The 20,270-nt window shown below is 38.3% G+C and overlaps 1 protein-coding gene across 5 annotated transcripts in view; it reads right to left on the bottom strand.

Moving 5' to 3' along the window:
- The window catches only part of WDR25 (WD repeat domain 25), a 75,638-nt gene that overhangs the window by 31,135 nt on the left and 24,233 nt on the right, over positions 1–20,270 (bottom strand). For 4 of the 5 annotated variants that reach the window (XM_075844229.1, XM_075844228.1, XM_075844227.1 and 1 more), the window contains exons 3-4: positions 7,277–7,424; positions 3,587–3,717 (exon numbers count right to left, since the gene is read on the bottom strand). The exons of the other annotated variant lie outside the window; for it this stretch is intronic. In XM_075844229.1, coding sequence (XP_075700344.1) covers positions 3,587–3,717; positions 7,277–7,424 — 279 coding nt within the window. The remainder of the gene's footprint in view (positions 1–3,586; positions 3,718–7,276; positions 7,425–20,270) is intronic. 5 annotated transcript variants of the gene reach the window in all.

Raw genomic sequence — 20,270 nt, 5'->3', positions numbered from 1 at the left:
CAAAAAAAGTTCAGAAGCTATGGGCAAATTTGTTGGGATCAATAGACTCTCAACCAACCTGACTTGGTACCTGCCAACAAGGTTGGACTGTCCCACAAGAGGGTCCTATGGTGGGCCCAGATTCTTACACAATTATGAGGCCCAGTCACAACAGGGCCGACGTGGTTCAACAAAGACAACCCCAAGGCCAACCCCCCTGCTGAATGGATCTTTTTTTTTTTTTAAAGGTCCTATAAATACTGAACATAAATTTATTGTGTACATTTGACGGCTGGACCATCAGGATAATTGAGTCTGGAGGGGCCCAATGTACCCCAGCCCGACACTGCGAATACACAAAAATTTCCAAAAACTATAATAAAAAAATGTTGTCCTTTCTGCTGATTTGCAAAAATCTCATTAAAGGAATTGAAAAAAATCTACACGATATATCACCATCGAAACGAGCGAGACCCCGGCGTGTGAAGGCTGCCTCTGGCTCTGTCAAGCGAACGTTATGGTAATTAGGCGCCGGTCCGCAGTAATTAATCAGAATTATTCCTGCCCAGTGTAATGCGGAGATAGAAATTCTTCTCAGGACAGCGGCCAAACACTGTAAACAGGCACTTCAGTGTCATTCATAAATTTCAGGATACAAAGGCGACAATGACAAGCCGACTGGCAAACGGCTCGCGGCAGAGTCCGGCGCGCAGCCAATTACGGATGGAGAGAAGGACTTGGTGCATTTTGCATCTTCTCAAACTATAATGACTGGCAACAGGTGGCAGCTGCTTTACGGATGGGTTGTGGCATAGCAATGTTCATGTAGACAGCTGGTCATTAAAAGGTTAAATGCCATATAAATAGTATAGGAAAAAAATGAAGGCGACTTCACATGCATTCAAATTTAAAGGCGCTGTCCATTTTGGAAAAACTTATTATATCGTCCTGCACTAATAAGTGAGAAGGGTCCCCCATAGGGTTACACGATGCATCAAAATATCGGTACTATTTCGATGCCGTGCACCCTCAAACGGCTCAATACGTTTAATTCTTGTATTTCGATATTAAGCTGTGCGGCCGTGCTGCTTAGTATTGTAAAATATGAATGTAGTTAGAGCGGCGCTGCGGGCGTGTAATACAGCCATTGCCCCGCTCCCGAAAGTGTGCACGCGCGGTCAGCATGACGTGATGCGGCCGGCACTGAAGATAGAGAACATGGCAGGTGCACTGCAGACACATGTTCTGTCTTCAGGGCCGGCGCCGCCGCTCATTAGTGCAGCGCCGGCCTCATCACATCATGCTGACCGCGCGCACACTTATTGTCAGGAGCGGAGCAATGGATATTTTACACAGCCGCAGCCCCTCCCTAATGGCGGAGATCAGAGAAACCTCTCATCTCCGCCACTATTCCCTTGAATGCTGGGATCACAGCGGACCACCACCGCAGCATCCATGGGGAAAATGAGAAGGGGGATGTTCCGGATCACGTCACAGGGAATCCCTGTGATGCGATCGAGGGACATACCATATATGGGCAGACAGCCCAGGGTCCATTGAAGGACCCCAGGGCTGTCTTACCATATTTCCTGTTGTTAGGGCATACTGAGGTATATCCTAACAGCTGTCTGTGTACGATCAGTATATAGATATGCCAGTACATTCAAGTTTAAAAATAAAAAAGTACAAAAAAAGTAGTTAAATAAAGAAGTTTAAAAAAAATACACCCATTTTTACAATAAACATTAAAATATTCAGTATCGTCGTGGCCGTAATAACCTGCACAACAAATTTATAGCGCCATTTATGTGTACGCTGTAAAAAAAGAAACTAAAAACTGCTTCCTTTCACTTATTAATGTGAGGCACGAGGTGTTACGAATTTGTGGTATGAATGATGTAAGGTCCCCTTTAAATTAGATGTCCAGTGGGGCAAAAAAAAAATATAGATCTGCACCCCGACTCCTTGGTAAATCCATGTGAATTATGGATGGGAGGGTTCAGAATGGGGGGGGGGGGGCATATGTCACAGCCCTCTGACGAGCACTTCGGGGGAGCTCTTAAAGGGCACTCACCACCCATTTAATTTTTCATGTGTCGATCATATTGAGAGGAGTTATAACAAACTGGAAGAAAATGTTGTTGTTTTTTTAAACAATAATTTGTATTTAAAGGGGAACTCCAACAACAACAATCAGTTTTGTTCCAGTTTCATAGAATATGTGATGCTTAAACCATAAGACCCTTCAGATTTTATTTTCCCCCTGGCATGACCTAGCAATACAGTTAAATCAAAAAACGCCACAATTAGGGGGAGCATCAGTGACAATGAATCTGGGGGCTTGCACCTCAAAAATTTATAAAACAGCCTGGAGGGACAGCAGACCCGATGCCAACCTCAGCAGTGCCAGGCACGAGGACCTGTCCGCTCCCCTGAGATGTCGGCTTTAGTAAATACTTGCATTCCCTATGAGATACCAATCCTGGAGCATTTATTCTTTAAACTATACGTTGTGCTGTTCCTCGGTTACTCCTCCTGGAAATGTATGAATGAATACATAAATGGGTGTTACCATTCTACTTGGCAATGGGGGGTCCATACACCGTCTCTCACTCTGTCCAATCAGTGCTGACAGTGCCAGCCACTCCCTACTGATCAGGGGAATAGTAACACCCAGTTGTCGCTGTATTCATAGATTACAGACTGACCAGGGGTGGAGGGCTACTGCTGCAACCAGTTGCCTTACAGTCAGAGACAAGTTTGATCTGAGATTTGTGAGGAGGAGAAAGTGGCTGATCTCATGTGGAAAAATACGCAGGAATTATTTTTCATTTATTTTCCTGAACAGTAGAGTGATTGTCACAATTCAAGAGGAGTAAATAAAGGGTCTGTCGATTTAGGGGAGACATTTGTTCCGTCCGCAACCCCCCCATCCCCCCGGGCAAATTGATTTCCCTACCGGCACATATTACATGGCACTTGCTGAATGTACAACACACAAAGGTCCTGTAAAATGAGAGTCTCCACTAGCAGCGGCGCCCCATCGGCCCGTGGCCCCAAGCCCAAATAGGGAACATGGATGGTGGTCCTCTCCTACAGGAGAAAGTTTCTGCAGGACCCCCACCCCCCTCCTTTTACCTGGGCTTTGCATACAGGGATATATATATATATATATATATATATATATATATATATATATATAAAGCAAATACAAAAGGATAGGGGACCTGATGAGAGACCCCTTTAAATACTAACAGCAGCCTTAAAGTGCCCATACACTTACAACAGGATTTTGCCGACAGCTATTCCTCCTGATAGCCCCCCTACGCTCGGCCAAGCGTGCCCGTTTTTTTAATAGGAAGAGGCAAAAATGATTTCCCGCAAAGATAAAGGATTGACATGAAATTCAACATGCCCGATCTCCCCCCTCACCCAACATCTGCTGTCGAGGGAAGGTCGGGACACCCCCATATAAATGACATAGTCAGCCAGTCCTGATAGAATGTGTACAGGCACCTTAAGGGAAAGACCAAAGGCGTTTCTAGGGAGGGGTGACCTTTCTAACATGCACTGGGAATGAGTAGCCATTAATGAATGGATTCCATACCTTACGCATCCGTACGTCATAGGCCGCTATCGCGGGGGAAAAACCGCCACATATAAACAGATTAGGATCACACGGGTGAAAGCGGACGGCGCTAATCTTGCATGGATTCTTGGCAGTGAACAGGTCTTTCCCTTTAAAAAAAAAAAAAAAAAAAGTTTTGTAACAAAAAAAGAAAGAAAGCGGTGACTGATTAACTTCACAACTTCTTTTGTAATTCTCCCATTGTTAAAAAAAAAAAAATACATGTGTACATTTTATTTGACATTTTTTTTTGTCTTTGCATCTAATTTAGAGCAAATTGCATTAATTCCCCGTTTTAATGTACAAACTGAACGTGTGAACGGACGCACTTAATTTCCCTATGGAAAATAACAGAGATATTAAAGGTGGGGGGTGCCTGGTTACCATGACAACACTGTTTGAGATGTAATTATGAGCACGAGTCAGTAGTTTTATGCAAAAAGTTTATTAACAAAACCTTCGGCAAAGTGCCTGACAGCTGAGGAAGATTGCATCGTATAAACGGCGGCGTGCCACGCCGAGCCCACTGTAATTTAAAAAGGCTTTTGAGCCTAATTACAGTCTGCGTTCGTCGTGACATGTTCTGATGTCACAATCCCCCTCCCCGTGGCATTTTTATTAACTACTTCCAACATCTACGCTACTGTAACTGCTGTTATCCTGAACGCCATACCGACTGCTGCGGGTGGGGGAGGGGCAGCGAAAGGTATGAAGGAAGCTGGGTTTGTTTGCAAATTCATGGAAAAATGTTTCATTGTATTAAAATCGGTCCAAAATCCTGTGCCAATTCATTTTATACTGTATCTAATTAGGGGGTGGAGTCAGTTATTCTGAAACACAGCTCCAAATCCTCTGCTTACATGCACATAGCTATGTGGTTGCCTGCAATCACCACAAGGGGGAGCTCACTGAAGACATTTAATAAGGAGTTCAATGAGAGCTGATTCAGAGCTTTGTATCATTAGTGCCGTCTCCAATGCCCTATGTAGGTATGGTCCGAAATACATTTTGGACCTATTTAGATTACATAACATGTAATATGTATTAAAGATGCTGAAAAATTTTTGTTCAGGGTATATAAAATCAGAATTTTTGGAGATTCAGTGCTCAAGGGTTTGATGACAGCATAGGCTCGTTTAGTCCAGGCTTTGATGACTGGTGTCCCCAGTAACAGGGTCTCAAAATAACAAATATGGCTTTGATTTAAGATAGCCGATTCGCTAGATGCATTTCAGCTGCGGATTGGTGCTTTAGTTCGTGCTGTGACTTCCTGCTGGAAGAGGGGAAGGAGAGAGCTGCGTCATTCACAGTCTGGACACAGATCTGTTTAGATACCAGAGATCTCACAATGTGAAATATACTATCAAACCAAAAGTATCCATCACACCTGCATGAGCTTGTTGGACATCCCATTTTACAAACATTGCCATAAATATGGCCCCTTGTGTGGCTATAAAAGTTTCCACTCTTCTGAGAAGGCTCCACAAGATTTTGGAGTGTCTGTGGGAATTTGTGCCCATTCAGCCAAGAGGTTATTTGTGAGGTCAGGCGCTAATGTTGGGGAAAAAGTTTGGGCTTGCAATCTCAGTTCCAATTCATCCCATAGGTGTTGTATGGGTTGAGGTTCGGGCATTGTGCAGCCACTCGAGGTCCATCACACTATACTCCTCACCACATGTCTTTATGTTGGTCGCTCTATGCACAGGGACACTCATGCTGGAACAGGAAAAAAACTGAACCCCAAATTCCTCCATCAGATAGTGAGACGTGATTCACCCCTCCAGAACACATTAATCCACAGTTTAGTGGCGACGTGCTTTACACCACTCTAGCTGACGCTTGGCATTGTGCATGATGGTCTTAGGCTTGTGTGCAGCTACCATGGAAAAAATGTCATGAAGCTTCGGGTGCATAGTTCTGGTGCTCATGTCACTTCCAGAGGCCGTGTAGATCTCTGTACTGAGCAATACAACAGAGGATAGGTGAGTTTAACGCACCCCGCACTTCAGAACTCAGCAGCCCCAATCTGTAAGTTTGTGGGGCCTACTGCTTCGTGGCTGAGCTATGACTCTTGACGCTTCCACTTCACAATAATTGTGCTAACAGCTAGCCAGGGAAGATCTAGCAGAGAAGAATAACACATCCAGGTAACCAGGACAGTTCTAGCTAATAATAATAGCACTTACAGGTGACCAGGAAAGATATAGAAGATCATAATAGAACTTACAGATGACCGGGGCAGATTTAGAAGATAATAACAATTACAGATCTAGCAGATTATAATAACATGTACAGGTGACTGGAGAAGATCTACCAAATAATAATAGCACTTAAAGGTGACCTGGTCATATCTAGCAGGTAATAACACTTATAAGTGACATGGGGAATATCTAGCAGATAATAATTACATTTACAAGAGACCAGGGCAGATCTAGCAGATTATAATAGTAGTACTCACAGGTGACCAGGGCAGATCTAGCAGATTATAATAGTAGTACTCACAGGTGACCAGGGCAGATCTAGCAGATTATAATAGTAGTACTCACAGGTGACCAGGGCAGATCTAGCAGATTATAATAGTAGTACTCACAGGTGACCAGGGCAGATCTAGCAGATTATAATAGTAGTACTCACAGGTGACCAGGGCAGATCTAGCAGATTATAATAGTAGTACTCACAGGTGACCAGGGCAGATCTAGCAGATCAGAAATTTCCCAAATGGGCATGTGGCAAAGGTGGCATCCTATGACGCGTAAAGTCACTGAGCTCTTCAATACGACCCATACTACTAGCAATGTTTCTCTATGGAGATTGCATGGCTGTGTGCTTGATTTTATGAATCTGTTTGTAGGGGGTGCGGCCGAAACACAAACTCAAAAAGTAGAAAGGGGGGATCCACATACTTTTGGTGGTCATGTAGGAGATATTACATTACATGCGGGGGGGGGGGGGGGTCATTTTCCGTACATATTTTTCAGTTGGGATATTTTGTGCTAATAATGATGCAATTACACAAGTAACATTTACAGCATAATGTCCTGTATGAAATATTTTTGGCTGCTGACAGATTACGGCGAAGCTGCCACATGTTCTCATTCGTCAAAACATATTTTCAAACCCAACATTACAATGACACATAATGTAACAAATTGTACCTGACATAGTAATTATGTTACCGCTGTTGCAACACAGTAAAGCAAGACACTGAAAGGGGGAAGGTAATTGTGTGTATAAAATCAGATGAGATCACAATCGACTAGAAATCACGGTAACATTACAGCGCTAAACGCTTCGGTGTTAAATTAAAACTACAATGATGTTTAAATTATTCAGAGGAAATAATTCACAAGTACCAGTGACATCCGTTACAGCAGCAGCCCCTGAACAGTGTATAGATGTATTGTTGCACCCCCCAAGTCCTCTATTTCTGCTCTTTGTGTGTCAGTCTTTACTGCATTTTTAGCATTCAATTCATCAACTGTGCTAAATAACCCCTGCATTTAGCAGAGTGTTTGAAAAAGTGCTGAAGTGCAAGGAGTTATGAGAGGAGCAGCAAAAGTGCCTTACCTTCAGGTCATGAACATTTATCAGGATACCAGGAAACTTAACGTTTCTTCAAATCCTTGGAAAACGGCCAACTGAATAATTGTCATATCTGACTAAACTCACCTGTTTCTACATCTGTTACATGCAGGAAGGAGTCAAAGCCCCCAGTGAGGATTCGCTTGCCGCAGACTGACCACTGTGCATCACGTACAGCGGCGCGGTGACATGAGATCGTACACAGAGATTTACCAGAGTCCACAGCATCCCACACCTGAAGAACAACGTTAAAGAAAATCAGAATATCAATAATTTCATAGTAGAATACCCACTGCTGTATCTATAATTCTGATTTATACTATATACTGTACACCTTAAAAGGTCAACTCCAATCTGAATATGAGCCTCAATGATGCAATAAATAACTACTATAATGCTGCAACCTGTGTACACGAATATAACTACTATAATACTGCCTCCTATATACAAGAATATAACTACTATAATACTGCCCCTATATACAAGAATATAACTACTATAATACTGCCTCCTATATACAAGAACATAACTACTATACTACTGCTCCTATATACTAGAATATAACTACTATAATACTGCCTCCTATATACAAGAACATAACTACTATAATACTGCCCCCTATATACAAGAATATAACTACTATAATACTGCCCCTATATACATGAATATAACTACTATAATACTGCCCCCTATATACAAGAATATAACTACTATAATACTGCCCCTATATACAAGAATATAACTACTATAATACTGCTCCTATATACAAGAATATAACTACTATAATACTGCTCCTATATACAAGAATATAACTACTATAATACTGCTCCCTATATACAAGAATATAACTACTATAACACTGCCCCCTGTATACAAGAATATAACTCCTATAATACTGCTCCTATATACAAGAATATATCTACTATAATACTGCCCCCTATATACAAGAATATAACTACTATAATACTGCCTCCTATATACAAGAATATAACTACTATAATACTGCTCCTATATACAAGAATATAACTACTATAATACTGCCCCTATATACAAGAATATAACTACTATAATACAGCCCCTATATACAAGAATATAACTACTATAATACTGCCCCTATATACAAGAATATAACTACTATAATACTGCTCCTATATACAAGAATATAACTACTATAATACTGCCCCCTATATACAAGAATATAACTACTATAATACTGCCCCTATACACAATAATATAACTACTATAATACTGCTCCTATATACAAGAATATAACTACTATAATACTGCTCCTATATACAAGTATATACAGACTATAATACTGCCCCCTATATACAATATAACTACTATATTACTGTCCCCTATATACAAGAATATAACTACTATAATACTGCTACTATAGACAAGAATATAACTACTATAATACTGCTCCTATATACAAGAATATAACTACTATAATACTGCTCCTATATACAAGAATATAACTACTATAATACTGCCCCCTGTGTACACGAATATAACTACTATAATACTGCTCCTATATACAAGAATATAACTACTATAATACTGCCCCTATATACAAGAATATAACTACTATAATACTGCTACTATAGACAAGAATATAACTACTATAATACTGCTCCTATATACAAGAATATAACTACTATAATACTGCTCCTATATACAAGAATATAACTACTATAATACTGCCCCCTGTGTACACGAATATAACTACTATAATACTGCTCCTATATACAAGAATATAACTACTATAATACTGCCCCTATATACAAGAATATAACTACTATAATACTGCTCCTATATACAAGAATATAACTACTATAATACTGCTCCTATATACAAGAATATAACTACTATAATACTGCTCCTGTATACAAGAATATAACTACTATAATACTGCTCCCCTATATACAAGATTACTACTATAATACTGCCCCCTATATACAAGAATATAACTACTATAATACTGCTACTATAGACAAGAATATAACTACTATAATACTGCTCCTATATACAAGAATATAACTACTATAATACTGCTCCTATATACAAGAATATAACTACTATAATACTGCCCCCTGTGTACACGAATATAACTACTATAATACTGCTCCTATATACAAGAATATAACTACTATAATACTGTCCCCCTATATACAAGAATATAACTACTATAATACTGCCCCCTATATACAAGAATATAACTACTATAATACTGCCTCCTATATACAAGAATATAACTACTATAATACTGCCTCCTATATACAAGAATATAACTACTATAATACTGCTCCTATATACAAGAATATAACTACTATAATACTGCCCCCTATATACAAGAATATAACTACTATAATACTGCCCCTATATACAGGAATATAACTACTATAATACTACCCCCTATATACAAGAATATAACTACTATAATACTACCCCCTATATACAAGAATATAACTACTATAATACTGCCCCCTATATACAAGAATATAACTAGTATAAGACTGCTCCCTATATACAAGAATATAACTACTATAATACTGCCCCCTATATACAAGAATATAACTAGTATAATACTGCTCCTATATACAAGAATATAACTACTATAATACTGCCCCTGTATACAAGAATATAACTACTATAATACTGCTCCTATATACAAGAATATAACTACTATAATACTGCTCCTATATACAAGAATATAACTACTATAATACTGCCCCCTATATACAAGAATATAACTACTATAATACTGCCCCTATATACAAGAATATAACTACCATAATACTGCTCCTATATACAAGAATATAACTACTATAATACTGCTCCTATATACAAGAATATAACTACTATAATACTGCCCCCTATATACAAGTATATAACTACTATAATACTGCTCCTATATACAAGAATATAACTACTATAATACTGCCCCTATATACAAGATTAATACTATAATACTGCCCCCTATATACAAGAATATAACTACTATAATACTGTCCCCTATATACAAGAATATAACTACTATAATACTGCCTCCTATATACAAGAATATAACTACTATAATACTGCCCCCTATATACAAGAATATAACTACTATAATACTGCTCCTATATACAAGAATATAACTACTATAATACTGCCCCCTATATACAAGAATATAACTACTATAATACTGCCCCTATATACAGGAATATAACTACTATAATACTACCCCCTATATACAAGAATATAACTACTATAATACTGCCCCCTATATACAAGAATATAACTACTATAATACTGCCCCCTATATACAAGAATATAACTAGTATAAGACTGCTCCCTATATACAAGAATATAACTACTATAATACTGCTCCTATATACAAGAATATAACTACTATAATACTGCTCCTATATACAAGAATATAACTACTATAATACTGCCCCCTATATACAAGTATATAACTACTATAATACTGCCCCTATATACAAGAATATAACTACCATAATACTGCTCCTATATACAAGAATATAACTACTATAATACTGCCCCCTATATACAAGAATATAACTACTATAATACTGCTCCTATATACAAGAATATAACTACTATAATACTGCTCCCCTATATACAAGATTACTACTATAATACTGCCCCCTATATACAAGAATATAACTACTATAATACTGCCCCCTATATACAAGAATATAACTAGTATAAGACTGCTCCCTATATACAAGAATATAACTACTATAATACTGCCCCCTATATACAAGAATATAACTAGTATAATACTGCTCCTATATACAAGAATATAACTACTATAATACTGCCCCTGTATACAAGAATATAACTACTATAATACTGCCCCCTATGTACAAGAATATAACTACTATAATACTGCCCCTATATACAAGAATATAACTACTATAATACTGTTCCTATATGCAAGAATATAACTACTATAATACTGCTCCTATATACAAGAATATAACTAGTATAATACTGCCCCCTATATACAAGAATATAACTACTATAATACTGCTCCTATATACAAGAATATAACTACTATAATACTGCTCCTATATACAAGAATATAACTACTATAATACTGCTCCTATATACAAGAATATAACTAGTATAATACTGCCCCCTATATACAAGAATATAACTACTATAATACTGCTCCTATATACAAGAATATAACTACTATAATACTGCCCCTATATACAAGAATATAACTACTATACTACTGCTCCTATATACAAGAATATAACTACTATAATACTGCTCCTATATACAAGAATATAACTACTATAATACTGCCCCCTATATACAAGAATATAACTACTATAATACTGCCCCTATATACAAGAATATAACTACTATAATACTGCTCCTATATACAAGAATATAACTACTATAATACTGCTCCTATATACAAGGATATAACTACTATAATACTGCCTCCTATACACAAGGATATAACTACTATAATACTGCTCCTATATACAAGAATATAACTACTATAATACTGCCCCTATATACAAGAATATAACTACTATAATACTGCTCCTATATACAAGAATATAACTACTATAATACTGCCCCCTATATACAAGAATATAACTACTATAATACTGCCCCCTATGGACATGTATTAGTATCTGTATAGATAAGAAGTAGATCATACGCTCTACAATTCCTTAGAACGTCGTCTTTTTTTATTTATCAGTTTTAATTTACTATCCTGACGTGTTCCTGTTTAGGATGTGGCGTTACAATGAGAGATAATCGGTACTTCACCTCTTATACAAATCCCATAGACAAATACGAGCGTCACTTCAGGTGCGGCATACTACTAGCAGGTAATAGGCCTTGCAGGCTCCTTCTGCAGATACGGCAGACGCCCATATTCCGCACCTGTGGATGGAGCTATCCTGTATGTGTTTTTTGTGGATAAGGAATAATACGCTAATTAAAGTCACACGAGTGATCTGGGTGAGTGCCGTGCCGGTCATTTCTTTTAGTTTGCCGTATTCCTTTTATGATGTTTTTACCCTCCTTGCTCAGTGTGAGTGTTATTATCTCTGGATACCTTGTTACGGATCCTTTTCAGGATTCCTTTAAGAACAGGTCAGATCTTCATTTTTCATTAGCACTCCAGTGCCGGGGAGAGTTTGTAACTCATTGAATGCTACAGCCGTGTAAGAGATTGATATCTTAATGTTTCCCGTGGGGGGTGATAGAACTGATCTTGTGAGTCGACCGTTCGTACACCGGTAATTACTGTGTGAAGAAAAGGCATCGGAAGAGGACAAATCTGTAATCGAGGTTTTTGGTCGACTCCTGCAGTGAAGCTCATCAAGATAAGTTTCATCTTTTGCCCATGACAGGAAGCCGTCTGTCAACCAATAACTCCTATTTTCAGCATTTGGGACACCCGTTTCATGGCACTAAGGATACTGAAAAAGTTCTCCTGACTTCTGCTACTGAGACCGGAAGTAGCTTTCTGACCGTTACCCTAGTCAGCCATGTTAGCTCTCATGCTCTGTTTTCTCTGTCACACGGCCACCCAGATGCTTCTTACTTTTTCTGGTCTTACTAGTAGTCAGTCATATTGAGAGAACCGTACTCCTACCACCCCTCTCACTGGGCAGAGATGTTGTTGACTGGAACTCCGCCTGTAAATTGTGAAACCTGATCTGGTATCGGTGACCAAATGTGTATCGGTCCATCATTGATGTGTCAGACAGACCAGGGCCTTCACCCTCATTCGTAGCCTCTAAACTAACCAATTTATTTTTTTTTCCAATTAAGTTGAAACACAAAGCATTCTGTGAAGTTATTTTTTCAATAATGACATTCGTAAGGAGGAAGTAGCTAGCTTCTCCTCCGACATAGTTTTTCATATGTAGCTGACAGAAAGGTAAGACCTATGTTTTTTAAAGGGGGTGTATCAGTGCAAACATTGATGACATATTGTTAGGATACGTTATTAATATTCGCTCAGTCAGGATCGGACTAATGTAACTTCTACCATTCGCCAGGACGCTGTGCCAGGATAGTGACTACTTCGTCTCCTGTCCGCTCGGCTCTGTCCAGAACTTGAGCAGTTTTATTCAAACTTTGAGCTATTATTATGTTACATAACCCTGGGTGACAATTGTCGTTTTATCCAATATGTCACCTTCACAGAGGAGCCAATGTGGCAACCGCTTCTAAATTGAATAACCGCGATTTTATGCGAAACGACCTTCCTGCAAGTTATCATTCATAAGTCTACGTCGAGATTGGCATATTTATTTCCAGGGTAGATCGATATTTTAGGATTTCATTAGTGACATCTACTTTTTTCTGTTAAAGTTTTTAACGTTCTCAGCATTTTCGGCTTGGGAGTGACGCACTGGTTGGCGTGGATTTACAGAAATGGGTTTTGCCTTACTACTATTTTGTTAAAATAAAAAATTCATTTTGTGTCCCCATATTCTGAGAGCCAGAACTTTTTTTAATTTTTTCCTTGATTGAGCGGTGCGAGGACATTTTTGCGGGACGAGCTCTAGTTGTTATTGGTACTGACTTTTGGTACATACAACTTTCTGATCACTTTTTATTACATTTATTTTTAGATTTTGGTGGTTTTTTTTTTTGTTTTTTTTTACGGCGTTCACTGCGCGAGTTAAATAATGGTATATTGTAATAGTTTGGAGTGTTATGGACGCGATGATACCAATTTTTTTTTACTGTTTATTTTTTATTTTTTTTACATTACTATAGAGGAAAAATTCGAATTTTTTCTTTTAGCATTTTTCAACAGTCCCTCTCGGGGGATTTGAACCAGCAATCTGCAGATACTAATGTATCGAAGTGATTGTTTTTTTTTTTACAGGCTCATTTTGAGGCCGCGGTTAATAGAAGAAAGAAGACAGACATGGGGGTGCCTTCAATAGGCCCCCGGGCTGCTGTAACAACCATCGGCACCCCGTGATCGCGTTGCTGGGGGGCATATGCGCTGTCTGAGGGGACAGCCCCCCTTTTTCTAACAGCTTAGATGTCGCGGTCGCTATTGACTGCGGCATCGAAGTGGTGAAACGGCCATCAACAGCGTGATCTCTGTTACTGGCCGTTCGTGCGAGGTGGGGGCTGTAATACACTGCAGCGTATGAAGCGGGCTCAGCGCGTAAGCACGCTTCATGCTTCAACCCCCGTACCAGGATGTGCAGTTATGTCCAGGATTGTGAATTGGAAACCATAGACAAGCTGCTGCTGATGGATCTATTCTCTTCATGATGCATCTCTAGTAATTTGAGTGAACGATTCTTAGGGCGGGTTCACGTTGCGCGTTTTTGTTGCGTTCTCCAATGCTGTGAAAATAAATAAATAAATTGTTTCGTTTTTTAAATACCTGTGCGTTTTTACACAAAGTGTCTTAGCTGTAAGCCTACGACCATTACATTCAAGTATTAAAAAAAAGCATACCTATAATAAGACTATACCTGCTTGTTGATGGTTTCCATCACTCCAGGCAACACTGATACATTGTGTTATACCTGGCGAAGGGCCTGAGGGGGGCGGTGCATGACACTCTTAGGGTGTGGTGCATTACATTAGTATTTTGCCTGAATTCCTAACGCCTGGGCTACACAGAGGCTTTTTGTAGCGCAACCATTAGAAAACGGACGCACGCTGAATGCATCTATATATAGTATTTGTATATACTTCTCTTAGTTTATCTTGTGCTATTGCTGTGTTACATCGTATATAATATTCTAATCCCATCTAGAGAAAATGTCAAATTCTGCTGTTCGCCACTTGGGATCTGTCAGCACTGTGTTGACAGACACACCATTAACATCATAATTTAGTAGAAAATCTGGCTTTGTTTGCCATAACATCCTATCACAGTGCAGCTTTCATTATTCCAGAGCAAATTAAGAAATGTAAGCTGCGCTCTGATTGGTCATTATGGCCAAAACTTTTTCTGTTGTAATAAATGTGGCCCTAGGTGCATTGTGGGTGATGAGGATTTGTTTCTACATCAGACTTCTATACCGTGCCTGGAGTAGACCTCCTACAAGACACCACAGCAGGGGATTGAACCAACACGGGATCTAAAAGGATTCCATCAGTATACTAAATGCCGCTTTGGATGTGACCAGAGTATAAGGAAGATCAGTACAATATAAGTAAAAGCAATTTTTTGAAAAGTTATTCAACATTATTAGAAGATTTGAACTATAAAATGATGTGCAAAAGTTGAGCGCTACATTCTGGATTGTGCTTTTTATAATGCCTGGTGTGGATTTGATCCTGTATGTACAAAGGATCCGTCTTCACCTGCTGCTACAAGTCTTCAGAAGAGACGGCAATTTGTGGAATCCTCCTGCGTTTCATTCAGTTTTGATGGAGTAAAAATTGTTCACAGAACTGTCAAACTGTCACATATCCGAGTGTCAGGCCCGGTGATTTTTTTTCTCTGCCCTCGCTCGGAGAAAGCTGGAGACTGAGCGTTGATATTCCAGAAGCGTCCCCTCCGAGCGCAGCGCCTTATAATTTAATTTTAGTCTGTTAAGAATTTTATTGTCTTGCAGTACACCCTGTACTTCACACAGCGGAGGAGGCAAAATAAGTGTTTACATTATTTATGTCACGCAACAACGGCTGCAGCTCACACAGCGCACAAGCAGCAGATAGCAGACGTTCTCCATGCGGAATATAGACTAAAATCTTATGTTCAGTACATCAAAACTCGCTGCCCCCACACAGGGTCCTCATATTACTGCAGGAGACCCCTCTTGTACATAGGGGGCAGTATTATAGTAGTTATATTCTTGTATATAGGGGGCAGTATTATAGTAGTTATATTCTTGTATATAGGGGCAGTATTATAGTAGTTATATTCTTGTATATATGAGGCAGTATTATAGTAGTTATATTATTGTATATAGGGGCAGTATTATAGTAGTTATATTCTTGTATATAGGGTGCAGTATTATAGTAGTTATATTCTTGTATATAGGGGCAGTATTATAGTAGTTATATTCTTGTATATAGGATGTAGTATTATAGTAGTTATATTCTTGTATATAGGGGTCAGTATTATACTCGTTATATTCTTGTATATAGGAGGCAGTATTATAGTAGTTATATTCTTGTATATAGGGGCAGTATTATACTCGTTATATTCTTGTATATAGGGGCAGTATTATAGTAGTTATATTCTTGTATATAGGGAGCAGTATTATAGTAGTTATATTCTTGTATATGGGGGCAGTATTATAGTAGTTATATTCTTGTATATAGAAGCAGTATTATAGTAGTTATATTCTTGTATATAGGGGGCAGTATTATAGTAGTTATATTCTTGTATATAGGGAGCAGTATTATAGTAGTTTATATTCTTGTATATAGGAGGCAGTATTGTAGTAGTTATATTCTTGTATATAGGGGCAGTATTATAGTAGTTATATTCTTGTATATAGGGGCAGTATTATAGTAGTTATATTCTTGTATATAGGGGCAGTATTATAGTAGTTATATTCTTGTATATAGGGGGCAGTATTATAGTAGTTATATTCTTGTATATAGGGGCAGTATTATAGTAGTTATATTCTTGTATATAGGAGCAGTATTATAGTAGTTATATTCTTGTATATAGGAGCAGTATTATAGTAGTTATATTCTTGTATATAGGAGCAGTATTATAGTAGTTATATTCTTGTATATGGGGGCAGTATTATAGTAGTTATATTCTTGTATATAGAAGCAGTATTATAGTAGTTATATTCTTGTATATAGGGGGCAGTATTATAGTAGTTATATTCTTGTATATAGGGAGCAGTATTATAGTAGTTTATATTCTTGTATATAGGAGGCAGTATTGTAGTAGTTATATTCTTGTATATAGGGGCAGTATTATAGTAGTTATATTCTTGTATATAGGGGCAGTATTATAGTAGTTATATTCTTGTATATAGGGGCAGTATTATAGTAGTTATATTCTTGTATATAGGGGGCAGTATTATAGTAGTTATATTCTTGTATATAGGGGCAGTATTATAGTAGTTATATTCTTGTATATAGGAGCAGTATTATAGTAGTTATATTCTTGTATATAGGAGCAGTATTATAGTAGTTATATTCTTGTATATAGGAGCAGTATTATAGTAGTTATATTCTTGTATGTAGGAGCAGTATTATAGTAGTTATATTCTTGTATATAGGGGCTGTATTATAGTAGTTATATTCTTGTATATAGGAGGCAGTATTATAGTAGTTATATTCTTGTATATAGGAGCAGTATTATAGTAGTTATATTCTTGTATATAGGCGCAGTATTATAGTAGTTATATTCTTGTATATAGGGCAATATTATAGTAGTTATATTCTTGTATATAGGGGCAGTATTATAGTAGTTATATTCTTGTATATAGGAGCAGTATTATAGTAGTTATATTCTTGTATATAGAAGCAGTATTATAGTAGTTATATTCTTGTATATAGGAGCAGTATTATAGTAGTTATATTCTTGTATATAGAAGCAGTATTATAGTAGTTATATTCTTGTATATAGGGGGCAGTATTATAGTAGTTATATTCTTGTATATAGGGGGCAGTATTATAGTAGTTATATTCTTGTATATAGGGGCAGTATTATAGTAGTTATATTCTTGTATATAGGGGGCAGTATTATAGTAGTTATATTCTTGTATATAGGGGGCAGTATTATAGTAGTTATATTCTTGTATATAGAGAGCAGTATTATAGTAGTTATATTCTTGTATATAGGAGCAGTATTATAGTAGTTATATTCTTGTATATAGGAGGCAGTATTATAGTAGTTATATTCTTGTATATAGAGAGCAGTATTATAGTAGTTATATTCTTGTATATAGGGGGCAGTATTATAGCAGTTATATTCTTGTACATAGGGGGCAGTATTATACAAGTTATATTCTTGTACATAGGGGTTCCTTCCGCACAATGGCTGACATCTTTCGGCCAGTAACACACACGCAGTTTTGATGCAGTTTGTGATTACGTTTTTTTAGTCCAAAACAAAAGAAATGCGATGCATCAGTCTTCTCCTTCCATTTCGGATCCACTTCTGGCTTTGGCTCAAAAAATCTGTGCCAAAAACAACATAAAAACTGTGTGTGATCCTGGTCTAAGACACAACATTCAGCAATCTTTAGCCTCTTTTCGCAGCGATCTCAGTAAACACAATCCAGAGCAATGAAGGAACCTGGGGCTGCTGTCGATATCATCTCCCGTCAAGCTTTTCTACCTGACAATGACTCGGCTCTGCTTGATCGTGTCGCTGCTCGTAATACGGCTGGAGTGTTTATATACTCCGTAATTATTATCTACTGTTCTTGTGTGAATTACTATATAGCCGGATCGGGGCTGAAAAGAATCCTGACAGTATAAGGGTTGTAAGTGACTGTTGTCTATAATAAGAAACGTAACTGGTATTTCACCTTGTAAGTTGATGGCAGCAGACAAGTCCAGAAAGAGCCTGAAACAATAGAGGCTTTACACTAGGATTTTCTAGCCCGCTGTCTCATAGAAGGGCCGAATCTTCCCATCAAGTGAACATAGCACAAGACTATAACCACGCACTGGAAGTAGATGTAGAAATGTATATGGGTTGAGAGGAGGGGGCAGTCAGGTGGGAAACACGGATCCAATGGTGTATACAGAGGGTAGCGCCCAGAGTTGGACCTCCATCTGAAGCGGTCACAGGTTAGTCCTATTCCCAGATCAGACTCAGTCCACTCCTGGTATACTGTATATTAGATTTTTTGGGGGATAGCGGCACTAACACCCACCCCGTTCTCTTTACCATCAAGGGGAATCCCACTATGGAAATTTAGGACTGTCCTCATTTTCAAGTCCTAACCCGGCACCTTTTCTATGGTGATTGTGTCATTCTCCGCCCACTTCTCATTCTGTATTATACCCATTTCCTCACCCTGGCACTTGTTTACGCCCCATCTTCCCATCCCTTGTAGGAAAGGAGCATGGTGTGACCCAGCTTCTCCCTCCTAATGTTTGTCAACATTGGGGGTTCCTCCGCAGTTTCCCAATAGTACAGAGGTTTATACCCATCATCCATCCCAAGGTGTCTTCAATTACACCATGACATATAAGATCTGGAATTTCCTTGCATAGGTAGTTTGGCAATGACCTCTACCTCCCGCTGTGCCACTGGTACTGTACAAATTGTAAGCCATGAGATACAAGGAGCTCAATAGGATGCTAAAACTGGGTTATAACAAATACGGCCGCCATTACAGCTCCCATGGGGTCCTCACTTAGATTTTCTCAGACTCCTGAAAAGAAATCGGCCAAGATATTAGGGAACACATCGCAACATGGAGAGAGTGTCCAATCAGAACCCATTCGGAAAGCTGGGATTGGTGATGTCATCACACCGGCGACGTCAGTAATGGGAGATGTGTTGGTTACCACCCAAATTTCTAGTAACAGATCTGTCAAGCTGAGCAAAGGTCATAGCAATTCGGACAACTCGAGGATTTACATTTGCTTTTTTGAGGGGGGTGGGGGGGGGGCTTTACAATTTTTGAGTCAATTTATCCCCTTCATTGAGAATCTCCACGCACAGACGCCAACTAGCTCCGTTTCTATTTGTGAAAGGTATTTAACAATAGCGGCCGCACAGTCGCACAAGTAGGTGAATTACAATTTAAAGAGGACTGTGCGGCTCCTGCCAAAAAATGGGTTAAATTGCCATCAAACAGAAGATTAAATGAGCAGTAACGTTCCCAAGAGATGAAAGAAACAGAAGCCATTTAAACTTGAAGCTTTGAGATTAGAAATAAATTCTCCACGACATTGTGATGCCATATTTTTGAATTTTTTTTATTTTTTTATTTTTTTTTAAAAGGCCCAAAAATATAAGCCAACCTTATATCACCATGTGACAATACATCCTCCCTGCTTCACTATCGGCCGCGGAATTAACGGTTGAGCGGCTTAACATCATCTTCAAATCTATCAACTGCTGCAAGAAAATAATTATCGCCGCCATATATAAGGGATTCAGCTACGCAATTAT

The sequence above is a fragment of the Rhinoderma darwinii genome, chromosome 12, assembly GCF_050947455.1.
Source record: "Rhinoderma darwinii isolate aRhiDar2 chromosome 12, aRhiDar2.hap1, whole genome shotgun sequence".
In the NCBI taxonomy this organism is placed as follows: Eukaryota; Metazoa; Chordata; class Amphibia; order Anura; family Rhinodermatidae; genus Rhinoderma; species Rhinoderma darwinii.
The sequence above is the reverse complement of the archived record's forward strand: the minus strand, read 5'-3'. Positions and strand labels throughout refer to the sequence as shown.